This window comes from Rana temporaria, chromosome 2, assembly GCF_905171775.1.
Source record: "Rana temporaria chromosome 2, aRanTem1.1, whole genome shotgun sequence".
NCBI lineage: Eukaryota > Metazoa > Chordata > Amphibia > Anura > Ranidae > Rana > Rana temporaria.
The window spans coordinates 415,068,711-415,082,191 of NC_053490.1; the positions used below are offsets into that span (position 1 = coordinate 415,068,711).

At 39.6% G+C, this 13,481-nt stretch overlaps 1 protein-coding gene across 2 annotated transcripts in view; it reads right to left on the reverse strand.

The window, feature by feature from the left end:
- Positions 1-13,481, reverse strand: part of LOC120927487 (granulocyte-macrophage colony-stimulating factor receptor subunit alpha-like) — a 79,875-nt gene that overhangs the window by 3,299 nt on the left and 63,095 nt on the right. For both annotated transcript variants that reach the window (XM_040338197.1, XM_040338198.1), the window contains exons 5-6: positions 10,967-11,123; positions 8,080-8,261 (exon numbers count right to left, since the gene is read on the reverse strand). In XM_040338197.1, coding sequence (XP_040194131.1) covers positions 8,080-8,261; positions 10,967-11,123 — 339 coding nt within the window. The remainder of the gene's footprint in view (positions 1-8,079; positions 8,262-10,966; positions 11,124-13,481) is intronic.

The following is a 13,481-nucleotide window of genomic DNA, read 5'->3' on the forward strand; positions in this document are numbered from 1 at the left end:
GGTGATCAAATACCACTAAAAGAAAGCTCTGTTTGTGGGAAAAAAAGGACGTCAATTTTGTTTGGGAGCCACGTCGCACGACCGCGCAATTGTCAGTTAAAGCGACGCAGTGCCGAATTGCAAAAAGGGGCAAGGTCCTTAACCTGCATAATGGTCCGGGTCTTAAGTGGTTAAGTGAGGGAACACCATGTCAAAGGGAATAATAACATGAACATGAAGTAACAGTACATGATTTATTTATTACAATCTTAAATACATATCAGATACTTTGTATCAAATAGATAGGTAGTCACAAGTTGTACTATAAATATGCTGCTCATAGAATGCAATACAAATAAAAAATAGACATGGCATATATACATGGTAAAATAAATCAATTGAAAAACATATGAAATAGAAACAGGTAACTGTTGGCATCTAGTGGCAAAATAAACAAGGGTAAATGATAATGCCTTATGAATAGGGGAGGACAGGGATTATGTCCCAACAAGGTGGAGACAATTGGGAGACCTACTATACAGCTCCAAGGCCAGGTCCAGTATATACCAAGGAAAAAGGGGGTTCAGGCATGATACCCCCCCCGGGGTTGAGACGGGGAACCCTGCAAGGACGGGGAACAGCACCCAGAGCACAACACGGTGGTCACAGCTTGATCCAAAATACTATGTGTGCACGTTGAGTACATGGTGTTCCTAAAACAAGTGTATCAAAAAAGTAACAAGATATCTATGTGTTCCCATAAGGGGACTGCATGGGGAAGTGTGTAAGGAACAAAACTAAACAAGGGAGGAAAAAACATACCAAGAGGGGGTGACTGAGCTCCCAGCCATGAGGGTGACCTGTGTGTAGGATCAGGTGTGTGGTTCCTTGTGATTGAGTCAAGCAAATGAACCATCGGCTGCTCCAAGGCTACTATATACCCCCATTCCCAGGCAGGGCCCCGTCAACATCATGCCTGATTGGCAATTCTACACAAGGGAGGCGGGGAGGGGATTCCTAGCTGCGTGTGGTGGAGCCATCAGCAGTGATTTTGTATTCATAGTCGTACCGTTAATGACAAATAAAATTAATTTATTTTATACAATAATGAATGTGGTTAACTTACCATTAGCAGTAAAATTTAAAACAATCTAATCATAAATAAACAAATCCTACAAAGCACTATTGTTCATTGGCATAACACTGTGCTAATGCTTGTGAACATACATGTATATTCATTCTGTGCAAATGTAGGTAACATTGAATGTTATTGGGCTAATCCTTCTCCAGAATAACTTTTTATTTATTCATACGCATGAGTGATTTATAAAAATACTGCATGACTGAGGAATGCGTAGATTGCTGAGGCTCCTATTAAAAAAAAAATCGCCCCCTTCTTCCCCTCCAAGATTGACCAGACAACACATATTGTTTTGGAGTCGAATCACCATAGTAGCCTTTTATTACAAACAACTGAAATACAAAATCAACACAAACAATCGTAATGCATATAATGCATTCAAGACATAACCAGTAAACAAAAACCTCAGCTTAATCCTACCCGATCTAAGGTCTTTGAAGGCCTATTTACTCTCGACCAACTGGTTGTATCTGTCACCCCATGAAAGGCCCCCAGCTGAAACTTAAACCGGCCCAGGGACAATTACTAATTACTTACTACCAGATACAACCAACTTAAAAACCCCCTGTTACCATTGTATTATTAGCAAGGGACACCCATTGTGGTGGAGATGATTCTAAAATCCCTATTTTCAAATTAGGCTAATTCTTTTTATTATTAGAATCCCTGAAATGTTTCTCTTTTCTATATTCCTTATATTGTTTAATTTCATATCCTTGATAAGATTTGTCAGATATGAAATTAAGTTTTAAAAGTTATGAACTCAGCATTGACGAAATGGAGAAACAAAAGGACATGTTATTAAGAGCAGATGTCATCCCCCCCACTCTCCACTCTTCAGCTCTCACTCCGTCCACCTCCCCCTTCTTTTCACTGATCTCCTGAAAGCTTGTGTGACGCTTGGAAGAAAACTTGCAGAGCTGAATGAACTTTTTACACTGGATGTGTGTGCAGCCTTCCCAGGAATGGACTTATGGGAGGAAACCATCCCTATATGAACTGACCTATGAGGGTGCCATGTGCTACAGACGTCACAGGGAGGGGGGAGGGTAGAATGGGTGTGTGTCTGTATAATGTGAACCAATCAACTGTATGCCTTGTGATTTCATGTGGCTAATAAAACTAAAGTGAGGAGGACTTCCTCTTCCGGTTGGGACAGAGCTGAAAGGTGAGCAGATGTAGTTTCTTTGTCTGATCTATATATCTCACCTTATTAATTTGAATCAAATGGCAGAATGGATTAGCCCTGAGGTTGTATCAGGGCCTCATCCACATCACCATATCTTCAGATGGGCCCAACCCCCCTAAATCTCCATTACTTTATCCAGCATTGCCTTCAAAGACCCAATTGACCTCCTGCTGCTGCTATGACTAGAAATAAATGATCCCATAAATTGAACGGCCAATTAAAAAACGTAGTCAAAACAGAAAAACTCCCACTACTTAAAGGGATACTAAAGGTTTATGTTTTTTTACCTTAATGCATCCTATGCATTAAGGTGAAAAAATATCCGACAATACCGGACCCCCCCCCCCCCGTTTTACTTATCTGAGCCCGTTCACCTGCTGCGCTCGCCCATGACGTCGAGTTTGCCGCTCAGCCCAGCCGTTGATTGGCTAGAGTGGATTGAAAGCAGTGCAGCCATTGGCTCGCGCTGCTATGAATCACATCCAATGATGCGGCGTGCCAGGGGGCGGGCCCGAGTGATACAGTGAGCGGCTATAGCTTCCGGCTGTATCACAGGAGCACGCCTGCAAGAACTAACCACCATGCGAGAGAGCTCACATGAAGGTGTTTAGTTCTTGCGGGCAGGAGCCAAGACAGCCGCCGAGGGACCCCAGAAGGCCAGGTTTGGGGCCACTCTGTGCAAAATGAGCTGCACAGTGGAGGTAAGTATAACATGTTTGTTATTTATTTTTATAATTGCCTTTACAACCCCCTTTATTACCTGAAATGGCTAGGGAGCACACCACACCAAACAAACAAGGGAGTGTGGGCGGGAAAAACCTTCTTGACTCTGTGAAAAGCTTTGACTGAGCTCTGACAAGATCCTCCTCCCCCTACTCCCTACAGGACACCCCCCCCCCCCATTACTTCGAGACCCACCAATCAGGTAAGTGGATTACCACCTTCCCTCACACACCACTAATCAATCTGACTCAACTGCTCACCACAGTTATGCTGGCTCTCCTCCAAGTTGCACTTTGCTCCAGGCCATATACTTTATGGTCACTTATTTACAATGATTTACTGTGATCATCGGCTCCATAGTGGTCATAATGCAGTATTTTTTTTAAACACTATTTTTAATGAATAAATAGAATAATAACAATTGATTTTGCCCCAGTTTGTACAGAACAAATATACATGCAGTTTCACAGTACGAACAGCTTTGCACATTCTTATAAATACGCCCCATAATGTGGAAAAGGCTTCTGATACCTGCGGTATTGTTAAGTTAAAAGTAATTTCTTGACTCACACAGTTGTACATGCTTGCTCTCTCATATTTTAGTTATTTTGTTAAATATAGAGATGTATAGATTACTCAGTAGATAATTACAAGCTATATACATAAACAAGGTATTACATATTAAAGTATAACTAAAGGCAAAACCTTTTTTTTTTTTTATTTATTCTAAATAGCGTGGATTAGAATATCTGTCAGGTTTTTTTGCTGTCTGTGTCCCTGATAGGAACATTCACCCTCTCTATTTGTCATGTCTATCATTATCACCAAAAGCAAAAGTAAATCGCACACTATAGGCTCTCTCCAGAACAGCAATAGTCAGATGCCCCATACGTCATCAAGACCAATATACTGTAAAGACTACAGCTCTGCACTACAGCCCTTGAATGGGAGGACACTGAGGATAGTTCATTGTCGGAGAGTAGAGGAGCGCCGTTTGCCAGGGGGGAGTGGAGAATCAGGTAAGTGAAGCTGCTTTTTCTGTCCCCTAGACTAAAAGAGCAATAAACTTATGAAGTGCAGGCAAAGACCCACTGCAATGGAGAAAGTCACTTTACGTGTAGCTGGGCTTTAATAATCAATGTTAATTAATATCAATATTGATATTAATGTTGCATCACAACAGGATTGAATAATTATAGAGAGCCAGTGCCGGCCCAAGACATTGTGCTGCCTGGGACCAAGAATGAAATGCTGCCCCCCCACCTCCAGAAAAAAAATCATGCCAACCAAAAGGCCCCCACATTCATTATTTTATATCATGATAACTAAAGGGGACCTGTCATGCTCTATACATGTATAAAGGAGTATAAAGAGGACCTGTCATTGCTCTATACATGTTTAGGAGTATAAAGAGGACCTGTCATGTCTCTATACATGTATATAGAGGACCTTTCATTACTCTTTACATGTAAAGGAATATCAAGAGGACCTGTCATGGCTCTATAAATGTATATAGGACTATAAAGAGTACTTGACATGGCTCTATACATGTATAAAGGAGTATAACGAGGGCCTGTCATGGCTCTTTAGATGTATAAAGAGAACCTGTCATGGCTCTATACATGTATAAAGAAGTATAAAGAGGACCTGTCATGGCTCTATACATGTATATAGAGGACCTGTCGAGACTCTTTACATGTAAAGGAATATAAAGAGGACCTGCCATGGCTCTATAAATGTATATAGGAGTGTAAAGAGGACCTGTCATGGCTCTATACATGTATAAAGGAGTATAACGAGGGCCTGTCATGGCTCTATAGATGTATAAAGAGGGCCTGTCATGGCTCTATACATGCATATAGGCGTATAAAAGGACCTGCCATGGCTCTATATATGTATCCAGGAGTATAAAGGGACCTGTGAATTGCCCGCGGCCACAATGTCTTTTGCGCAAACTGATCAATGTACGCTAATTGTGTTTTTTTTTTGTACCAAAAATATGTAGAAGAATACATATTGGCCTAAACTGAAGAAAATTGTTTATTTCTCTAAATTTTGGGGATATTTATTATAGCAAAAAGTTAAAAAATATATATATTTATAGCACAAAAAATAAAAACCGCAGAGGTGATCAAATATCACCAAAAGAAAGCTCTATTTGTGGGAAAAAAAGAACATCAATTTTATTTGGGTAGCGGAGCTGGCAGAATGGGCTGGCCGGCATCAGTATGCTGCCCCCCTAAAAGTGCTGCCTGGTACCCATGGTACCACCCGGTCCCATCATAGGGCCGGCCCTGTAGAGAGCCCACAAGAGATAAAGACAGCCCACAATTAACTTCTGATCAATGCCATAACTGCATTATTTCTACTCCATAAATCTAATTATCTATCCTAAAAAAATACAAAATTCGGCCAAAGCCAAACTATAGCGGGGAAGGGTTAAAACCTCTGTAAAAAAATGTTTGCTGTCCCCACTACAGAGTTTTCCCTTTTAAAGAGAAGTATGTTTAAAAAAAATAAAAAAAACATTTATACTCTTGGGACATAAAAAATATAATGGGGCAATCACGCTTCACAATCAGTTCTGCCCTATGTTTTTTAACGTCTTTTGTCATCAGAGCAGCCAAACGTGTAGGGCGGAGCCATCTAGTGACATCCTCCTGTACAAGCTCATCCTGCTTGCAGCCTGAGGTTGCGGCTGGAGCCGACGTTGCTCTAATAAAAAAAACCGCATTATCCTAGTGCTGGCCATGGCACAATATATTGTAAATGTAATTTTACGGTTTCCACAATAAATGTTAATTGTTTTATGCAATGTGGCACCTTCCTTTCTTTCCTCTATGGTGAGCATCCACGAGCATTGATCCTAGAGATTGATTCTGGCTGATGTTCAGAAGAGATCCATGTCAGTCCATTTGAATGTATCAGGACCAATTTCATTGGATCGATATTGGATTGTGTATGCTGCCAAGTTTTTTGTTTTTCAGTAGCATTTTTTTGGGGTGAGTACCTGCTTTTCCTGTAAGGTTTCCCTGACACTGGGTGCTGATTTTTTTGCACAAAAGGATTTTCTTGGGGCTTGATTTAATTAAAAGGACACTTTGAAGATTGATTTTATAGTTTACACGTTTCAGAACTTCCTCTTGAATAACTTTTTAGACATAAATTTATTGATTTTTTGCACTTCACATATTCGTTCACGAGAGACTTTTTATATTTTTATGAACTTTTGATGATTTTTTTTGCACTTGTTAATTTATTTATTTAGTTATTACTACACTACTACATTAAGGTATATCATTCCACTATTGATTGGGAAGCGCAGATTCCCTCTTGTATTTTTTTTACTGTATGTCCCAAAGGGTTTTCCAGTGACTGCAGCTACATTTGTTTTGCATCTGTGGCGTGAGATTCTTCATTCTTTTTTAGTTTGCAAATCATTTATATAAAAAGTAAGTTGCACTGGAAAAACAAATGAATAATAAAAGTACATAAAGAGAGGGTTCAATAAAGTCCAAACGCACAAAGGCTAAGATCACATAGTCAATGGCTATGGAAAATAAAAACTCCTCAGTGCAAGAAAAGAACACTGGAAAGGTAAATCCTCCGCCCTCTAATTACGGAAGATCAAGTCAGCCTTAGTACATCCACCTTTGGCAAGGTACAAGGGAAAACATTGGTGATGGTGTATACTACATACAAGATTTCAACAGACTTGGACTCTGGTTACCTGGACATTCCAGCCATGACAGTCATTAAATGCTGTGTCTGTATCCGTTTTCCTTTCTTTGGCTTTTTTCACCTGGTGATCTGGCCAGTGACATACCACCTCAATGTAGGTGTCATAGAGCTATGTATGGGATTAACCTCCCAGGTTGTGATGTTATTCCTCCTCCTCTGTAATTCTAGGGGGTCTTCGTTAGTACCCCTTAATGCGCAATATTTTTTTAAAAAAAATTATACTCACCTAGGTGAAAACAACATCAATTCGAGCCAGCTCTGTAGTGAGAACTGAGGAATCAAACACCGCTCATTGCTTAGTTCTCCCCCTCCCCTCTGAGAAGAGAGCTGTTACTTTCAGTCTGCTTTCCCCTTCAGCGCTCACTGGAGTGCTGGGCTGTGGAGGGGATGGGAGGCGCCAGCTCAGTTTCTTGACGGTTCACTAAGAGGCTGGACCAGGTGTCGATCCAGGGTTTTGTGATGTAAGCTTACAGTGGGCTTCAGTCTGTTGTTGGCTAAAAACGGATCACAGGAGTGCAGAACAAACTGCACTCCTGTGATTCACAGGCGAAGTATAGCTAAACAAGTTTTGGCTATACTTCTCCTTTAATTCTTATGTGTGTCCAAAAATGAACAGAACCAATAAATAAATAAATAAAAACAGCTGTATGTCCCCAAATCAATGGCTGGCAAGAATGCATCCATTAATAATTCCATAGTAATCTAACATTAAAAAGCATCATAAAACAGTAAGGCATTTTGGCCATCATACAAGAATTGATTAATTCCCTTAATACAAAAGAGGTGCAGAAATGTATGTGTGATATAATTTTATGTCTGTTACATATTAAAGGAGAGAAAATCTGAACACTTGTACACACGGCCGGTTTTCCCTATGGGAAAACTGTGGGAATCCCGGCCGTGTGTGTGCTCCTCACGTTTTTTCCGACAGGAAAACTGCCTAAAAACCACTGAAAAAAAAGAGAGAGCTGGCTCTCTTTTTTTTCCCACCAGGAAAACCGGCAGACTTTTGCCCGGCGTTTTTTGGCAGTTCTCCTATGGGGAAAAAAACTACAATGGAGCATACACATGGCCGGGATTCCTGACCAAACTTCCATTGCAGTTTTCCCATCGGGAAAACCGGCCGTGTGTAGGGGGAAAGACTGCCCGAGCAGGTTCTCGGCTTTCCCCTCTGGATTCCCAACTGGAACTTTTCCCGTCGTAAATCCTGCACGTGTGTACGGGGCATTACACTTGATTATTTTATATCTGGCATCATTTATGTTAGACTTTTTAAAAAGAAAAAACAGAAAAAACACAAAGTTACCAAAATGATCCAGTTTAATCTTTTCATCAAAGAACTGGATTGAAGTTTCATTACTTGATCCCACCAGTTGTACATAAATGCTCACATTGAAACTAATATTTTGAGCTCTCAAAACACATCCCACTTGTCTTCCAAAGGAATCTGTTCTGTAGTCTTTGCATGGTACATACAAACGGTTCTGCCTAATTCCAAAAAATAGATAAAAATATAAACAAAAAAGCATATTCAACATTTAAATGCATTTTTTTTTTTGCTTATATATTTATTCAGCCAGCTTGTTCTTCAACTGAAGGATTCCAGTTTCCATGTTTCACTAAACCCTCAATTGAATTGCTTTGTTTAATTTGTCTATTTTAACTGTGCAGCTTATAGTGATTGTAAAGTCTTAATGTTTTTCACCTTAATGCATTCAATGCATTACGGTGAAAAACCTTGTTTGTTGTAGCACCCCCTCCTCTCCCCCTTTTACTTACCTAAGTCGCTCCCATCCAGGGATGGGAATGAGCCTTCCGTCACTGTCTCTCTCATCATTTGACAGATTGATAGCAGCAGGAGCCATTGGCTCCCACTGCTGTCAATTAAATCCCATGACACGGGAGCGGGGGGGTGGGGCCGAGTCCCGCTGTCTGTGTAAAAGGTGAAGGGGAGGAGCCAGGAGCACCCCAGAACAGGAGAATTGGGGCTGCTCTGTGCAAAACCCTTGCACAGAGCAGGTAAGTATAACATGTCTGTTATTTTAATTAATCACTTAAGGACCAAGCATATTTTTGACACTTGTTTACAAGTTAAAATCTTTTTTTTTGCTAGAAAATTACGTAGAACCCCAAAACATTATATATAGTCCTGATCAAAAGTTTTGGCCTTTTAAAGGCATGTGGTCCTAAACTTTTGATCAGCTGAAAAACAGCCTCTTTCAGTTTATTTGTTGTTTTCATTAAATTGATTGCTCAAAAAAATGTTTTGTCTCACTCTCATTTCTTCTTGTTGCATGTTGAAGCTCTACTTGGAACCTTGTTAAGATCCAACAATGTAAAATATGATTTTTTGCCATTTTTCAAGTGGTCTTAAACTTTTGGTCAGGACTGTATATATTTTTTTCAGAGACATTAGAGATTGTTGGCACGTGAAGCCCAATCGTCATTTTTTTTCCGGGATAAGCGTTGGAGAGGTGCATGCTGGGTGCTGGGTAACCAGCATGCATCTTTCGATTTTGCGCATGCGTGATTCACCGTCGGCTGGAGCGCCGATTGTTTTTAAAGTTGCCATAATAATGAGTCTGATTATGGAAACAAATATTCAGGGTGGAACTCCGCTTTAAGGAACTCCTATCAATCTCTGGAGGAACACTAGGGTCCCATGGAACCCTGGTGACACCTTCTCCTAATATAAGTAAAAAGATATATACTTCAAATATATGTTACCATTTAAAGAGGAAGTAAACCCTCTGAAAGTTTTTCTAAAAAAAAAAAAACCCTGCAAGAGAAAGGCATAATAAGCTAGTATGCATTGCATACTAGCTCATTATGAATTACTTACCTGAGATCGAAGCCCCCACAGCGACCCTCATTCCTCTCCTCCGCCGCCGCCATGATACCCGGAGTGACTTCTGGGTATCGCTGCTCCAGCGCTGTGACTGGCCGGAGCAGCGATGACGCAGCGATACGGAGCCATCAGGGACTGCACGGTCCCATTCATTAACGGCACGCTCAGTGCGCCTGCACCGTTGTCTATGTCTATTTTTTTTCCTCTGCCATCTGTAAGTAGAAAAAGCCCTGTAAATGGTACAAATTGTGACATAAAGATTATACAGTCTTATGACCTCTAATTCCAGGTTCTTTATAGTCACAAGGAAGAAAGGGGAGTGAGGTACATGTTTTCCCCTACCCAACGGCATCAGTGATGGAAAGCAGAAAAAAGTGAGTATATTCTTCTGGGAAGGGAGAAAGTTAAGTGAACGTGTTCAGGCGGCCATACACGGCCTTTCGAAAATCGTATCAAAGAATTTTCGTTCTAATTTCGCACCGTTAGTGGGCTGCAGCAACAGTCGATTTTCGCGCGGCAAACAAATTTGAAAAATCCGACATGTTGGTAATTTTTTGAAAAACAAACGATTTTCTGATCAATGATGGGAGAATCGTGCGAGAAATGTAATAGAAAAAAAAACACGCATGTGCAAGAAAAGAATATTCCCGGAGAGAAACGAATATTCCCGGCAACATGAATATTTTATCGGCTGCATTTCGATAATCAATGGTGGCATCATCGGATCACAAAAAAAAAAAAATCTGATTTTGAAAATCAGTATCTTCCATCATACTTGACATGATTGTAGCCGTATTAGTGCAATTGTGATAGAGAAAATTGAGTACTGTCCGTGATACTTTTTTTATTTGCACTAACATACAATTTTTCAGGACAAGCTTTCGGGGTGTTACCCCTTCTTCTTATGAACCCCCTCTGTGACTAACATCCCCCCTCAAGTCTTTAGCTCTCCCTCTGTCTTATCTCACTAACTCTGATGTTATCTTTATTACCATTGATTTGTATGCGTTTGTTTTTCTTTTTTTTTTCTTCCCCTCTGGGATTTTTTTTTCTTGTTTTGTTTTAACATTCTGCCAAAAAAATTGTGAATCAGTACTGCTTGGACCTTGAAGAAGGGGTAACACCCCGAAAGCTTGTCCTGAAAATTTTTATGTTAGTGCAAATAAAAAAAGTGTCACGGACAGTACTCAATTTTCTCTGATTTTGAAAAGAAAATTTGTTCGAAATTCGACCATGTACTTTGCTTTTTGCTGAAAGTGTATACAGTACTGTCCTTTCCATATTTAAAGGTAGAAACAACTTGACCTGTTTAAACGGCACTAATATAATAAAAAAGTAAACTTACTTTGGATTTAGTATTTGACTTTCGTGTGGAGTTTCCCTGAAAGCCAAGGCGTATTGAGTATCTTTAGGGGCTTCTCTACCAACAGTCCATGAACAATTAATAAGAGAAACATTATAAACCTTACAGTCAAGATTCTCTGCAGCAGTGTTGCTATTCCCTACATAGAAAAAACACAGACATTAAAATGTGTACTTGACAGCTTTTATAAATTAAAAAAGCAAATAGCGGTAATAATTAAAACCAATACTCCCCCCCTCCCCTTTTTTTTTTTTTTTTTTTATTACACGAGTGGATTTGAAGAGGAGAAATGTTAATTAAATCTTTCCCCCTTAAGGAAGGAAAATAAAAATAAATGGACTTAATCACTGAGGATAAATATAAAATAAAACACATAAAGATATTTTGATAGGTATCACGAAAGGGAGAAGAGGAAGAAGATACACGCAGTATTTAATTCCTCTCCCCCCCCCTTTTTTTTTTTTTTTTTTTTTTTTCACGAGTGGACTTGAAGGAGAGAAATGTTAATTAACTTTCCCCCTTAAGAGGAAGGGAAAGGAAGGGAAAATAAAAATAAATGGATTTAATCACTGGGGATAAATATAAAACAAAACACACAAAGATATTTTGATAGGTGTCACGAAAGGGAGAAGAGGATAAAGATACACGTAGTATTTAATTCCCCCTCCCTCCCCCCCCCTTTTTTTTTTCTCTCTCTATTGGAGGAGGATGGAGGTAAAGCATAAGAAAAGAGGGAAGATAAAGGAAAGGAGAGGGAGAAAGATAAAAAGGTGTAAGATAGACCCAAATCGAGAATGTTGTCTTTAATGTTGTCATGTATATTTAAGTTATGTTGAGTGTATTTAAAGATGAATTTGTTCCGTATAAATTTAACATAAATGTAATTTAATGTGAATTGTGTATGTTTTTAAAAAACTTTTTGAAATAAAAACAAATAGAAACAAAACCAATATGACATTGAGTACAGTAAAACCTTGGTTTGAGAGCGTTTTGCAAGACAAACAACATTTTTTAATACATTTTGTGTCATGTCACAAGAGTTTAAAAGAGAAGAGAGGCACCTCTAGCAATATGGTTACATTTAATGAAGGTACAACATTTAGCAACATATTGCTACACTAAGGCCCCATACACACGGGAGGATTTATCCGCGGATACGGTCCAGCGGACCGTTTCCACGGATAAATCCTCTCGAGGATTTCCGCGGATTTCTATGCGATGGCGTGTACACACCATCGCATTGAAATCCGCGCCGAAATCCTCTGGCGATGACGTGTCGCGCCGTCACCGCGATTATGACGCGGCGACGTGCGCGACGCTGTCATATAAGGAATTCCACGCATGCATCAAATCATTACGACGCATGCGGGGGATCCCTTCGGACGGATGGATCCGGTGAGTCTGTACAGACCAGCAGATCCATCCGTTGGGATGGACTCCAGCAGATGGATATGTTCTGCATGTCAGCAAATATCCGATCTGCTGGAATCCATCCCAGGGGAGATATATCCGTGGAAAAAGATCCGCTGGCGTGTACACACCATAGGATCTATCCGCTGAAACCCATTTGCTGGGATTTATCTGCGGATGGATTCTATGGTGTGTACGGGGCCTTAGAGGTGCCTCTCTTCTCTTTTATACTCTGTAGCTCCTGTTGAATTTTTCTTCTAATCCCCTTGTGGATGGACATTTTATGGTTACACAACCTGGTCACATTGCTATAATCTTTTTATATAGACTATAAACTGAAGGACCTATGAATAAATGGTTGTGGAACGAATCATTTGAGTTTCCATTATTTGGCGGCCGCAATTTCGCAGTCCCGATAAAAATCGCAGATCGCCGCCATTACTAGTAAAAAAAAAAAAAAAACATAATAAAAATTCCATAAATCTATCCCCTATTTTATAGATTCTATAACTATTGCACACACCAATCAATATATGCTTATTGAATTTTTTTTACCAATAATATGTAAAATAATATATATCGGCCTAAACTGAGGACATTTTTATTTATTTTTTTAAATTGGGGGATATTTGTTATAGCAAAAAGTAAAAAATATATTTTTTATCAAAATCTTCATTCTTTTTTTTGTTTATAGCACAAAAAATAAACATCACAGAGGTGATCAAATACCAGCAAAAGAAAGCACTATTTGTGGGAAAAAAAGGACATCAATTTTGTTTTTGTACAACTTCACACGACTGCACAATTGTGAGTTAAAACGACGCAGTGCCGTATTGCAAAAAATGGCCTGGTCATTAACCTCCCTGGCGGTATGATTCTGTCTGGAATTACGTATCAAAAGCGGTACAATTATTTGCAAGGAAATTTGGCGTTTTATACTGTAGGCCTGTAATTTTTAGGAATAACTCACTTAAAGCGGGGATTCACCCTATCGACGGAAACATTTTTATTTTTTTTATTTTACCATAAGATCAGGCATTGTAGCGTGAGCTACAGTATGCCTGTCCCGAATTTTTTACCCCCGTAC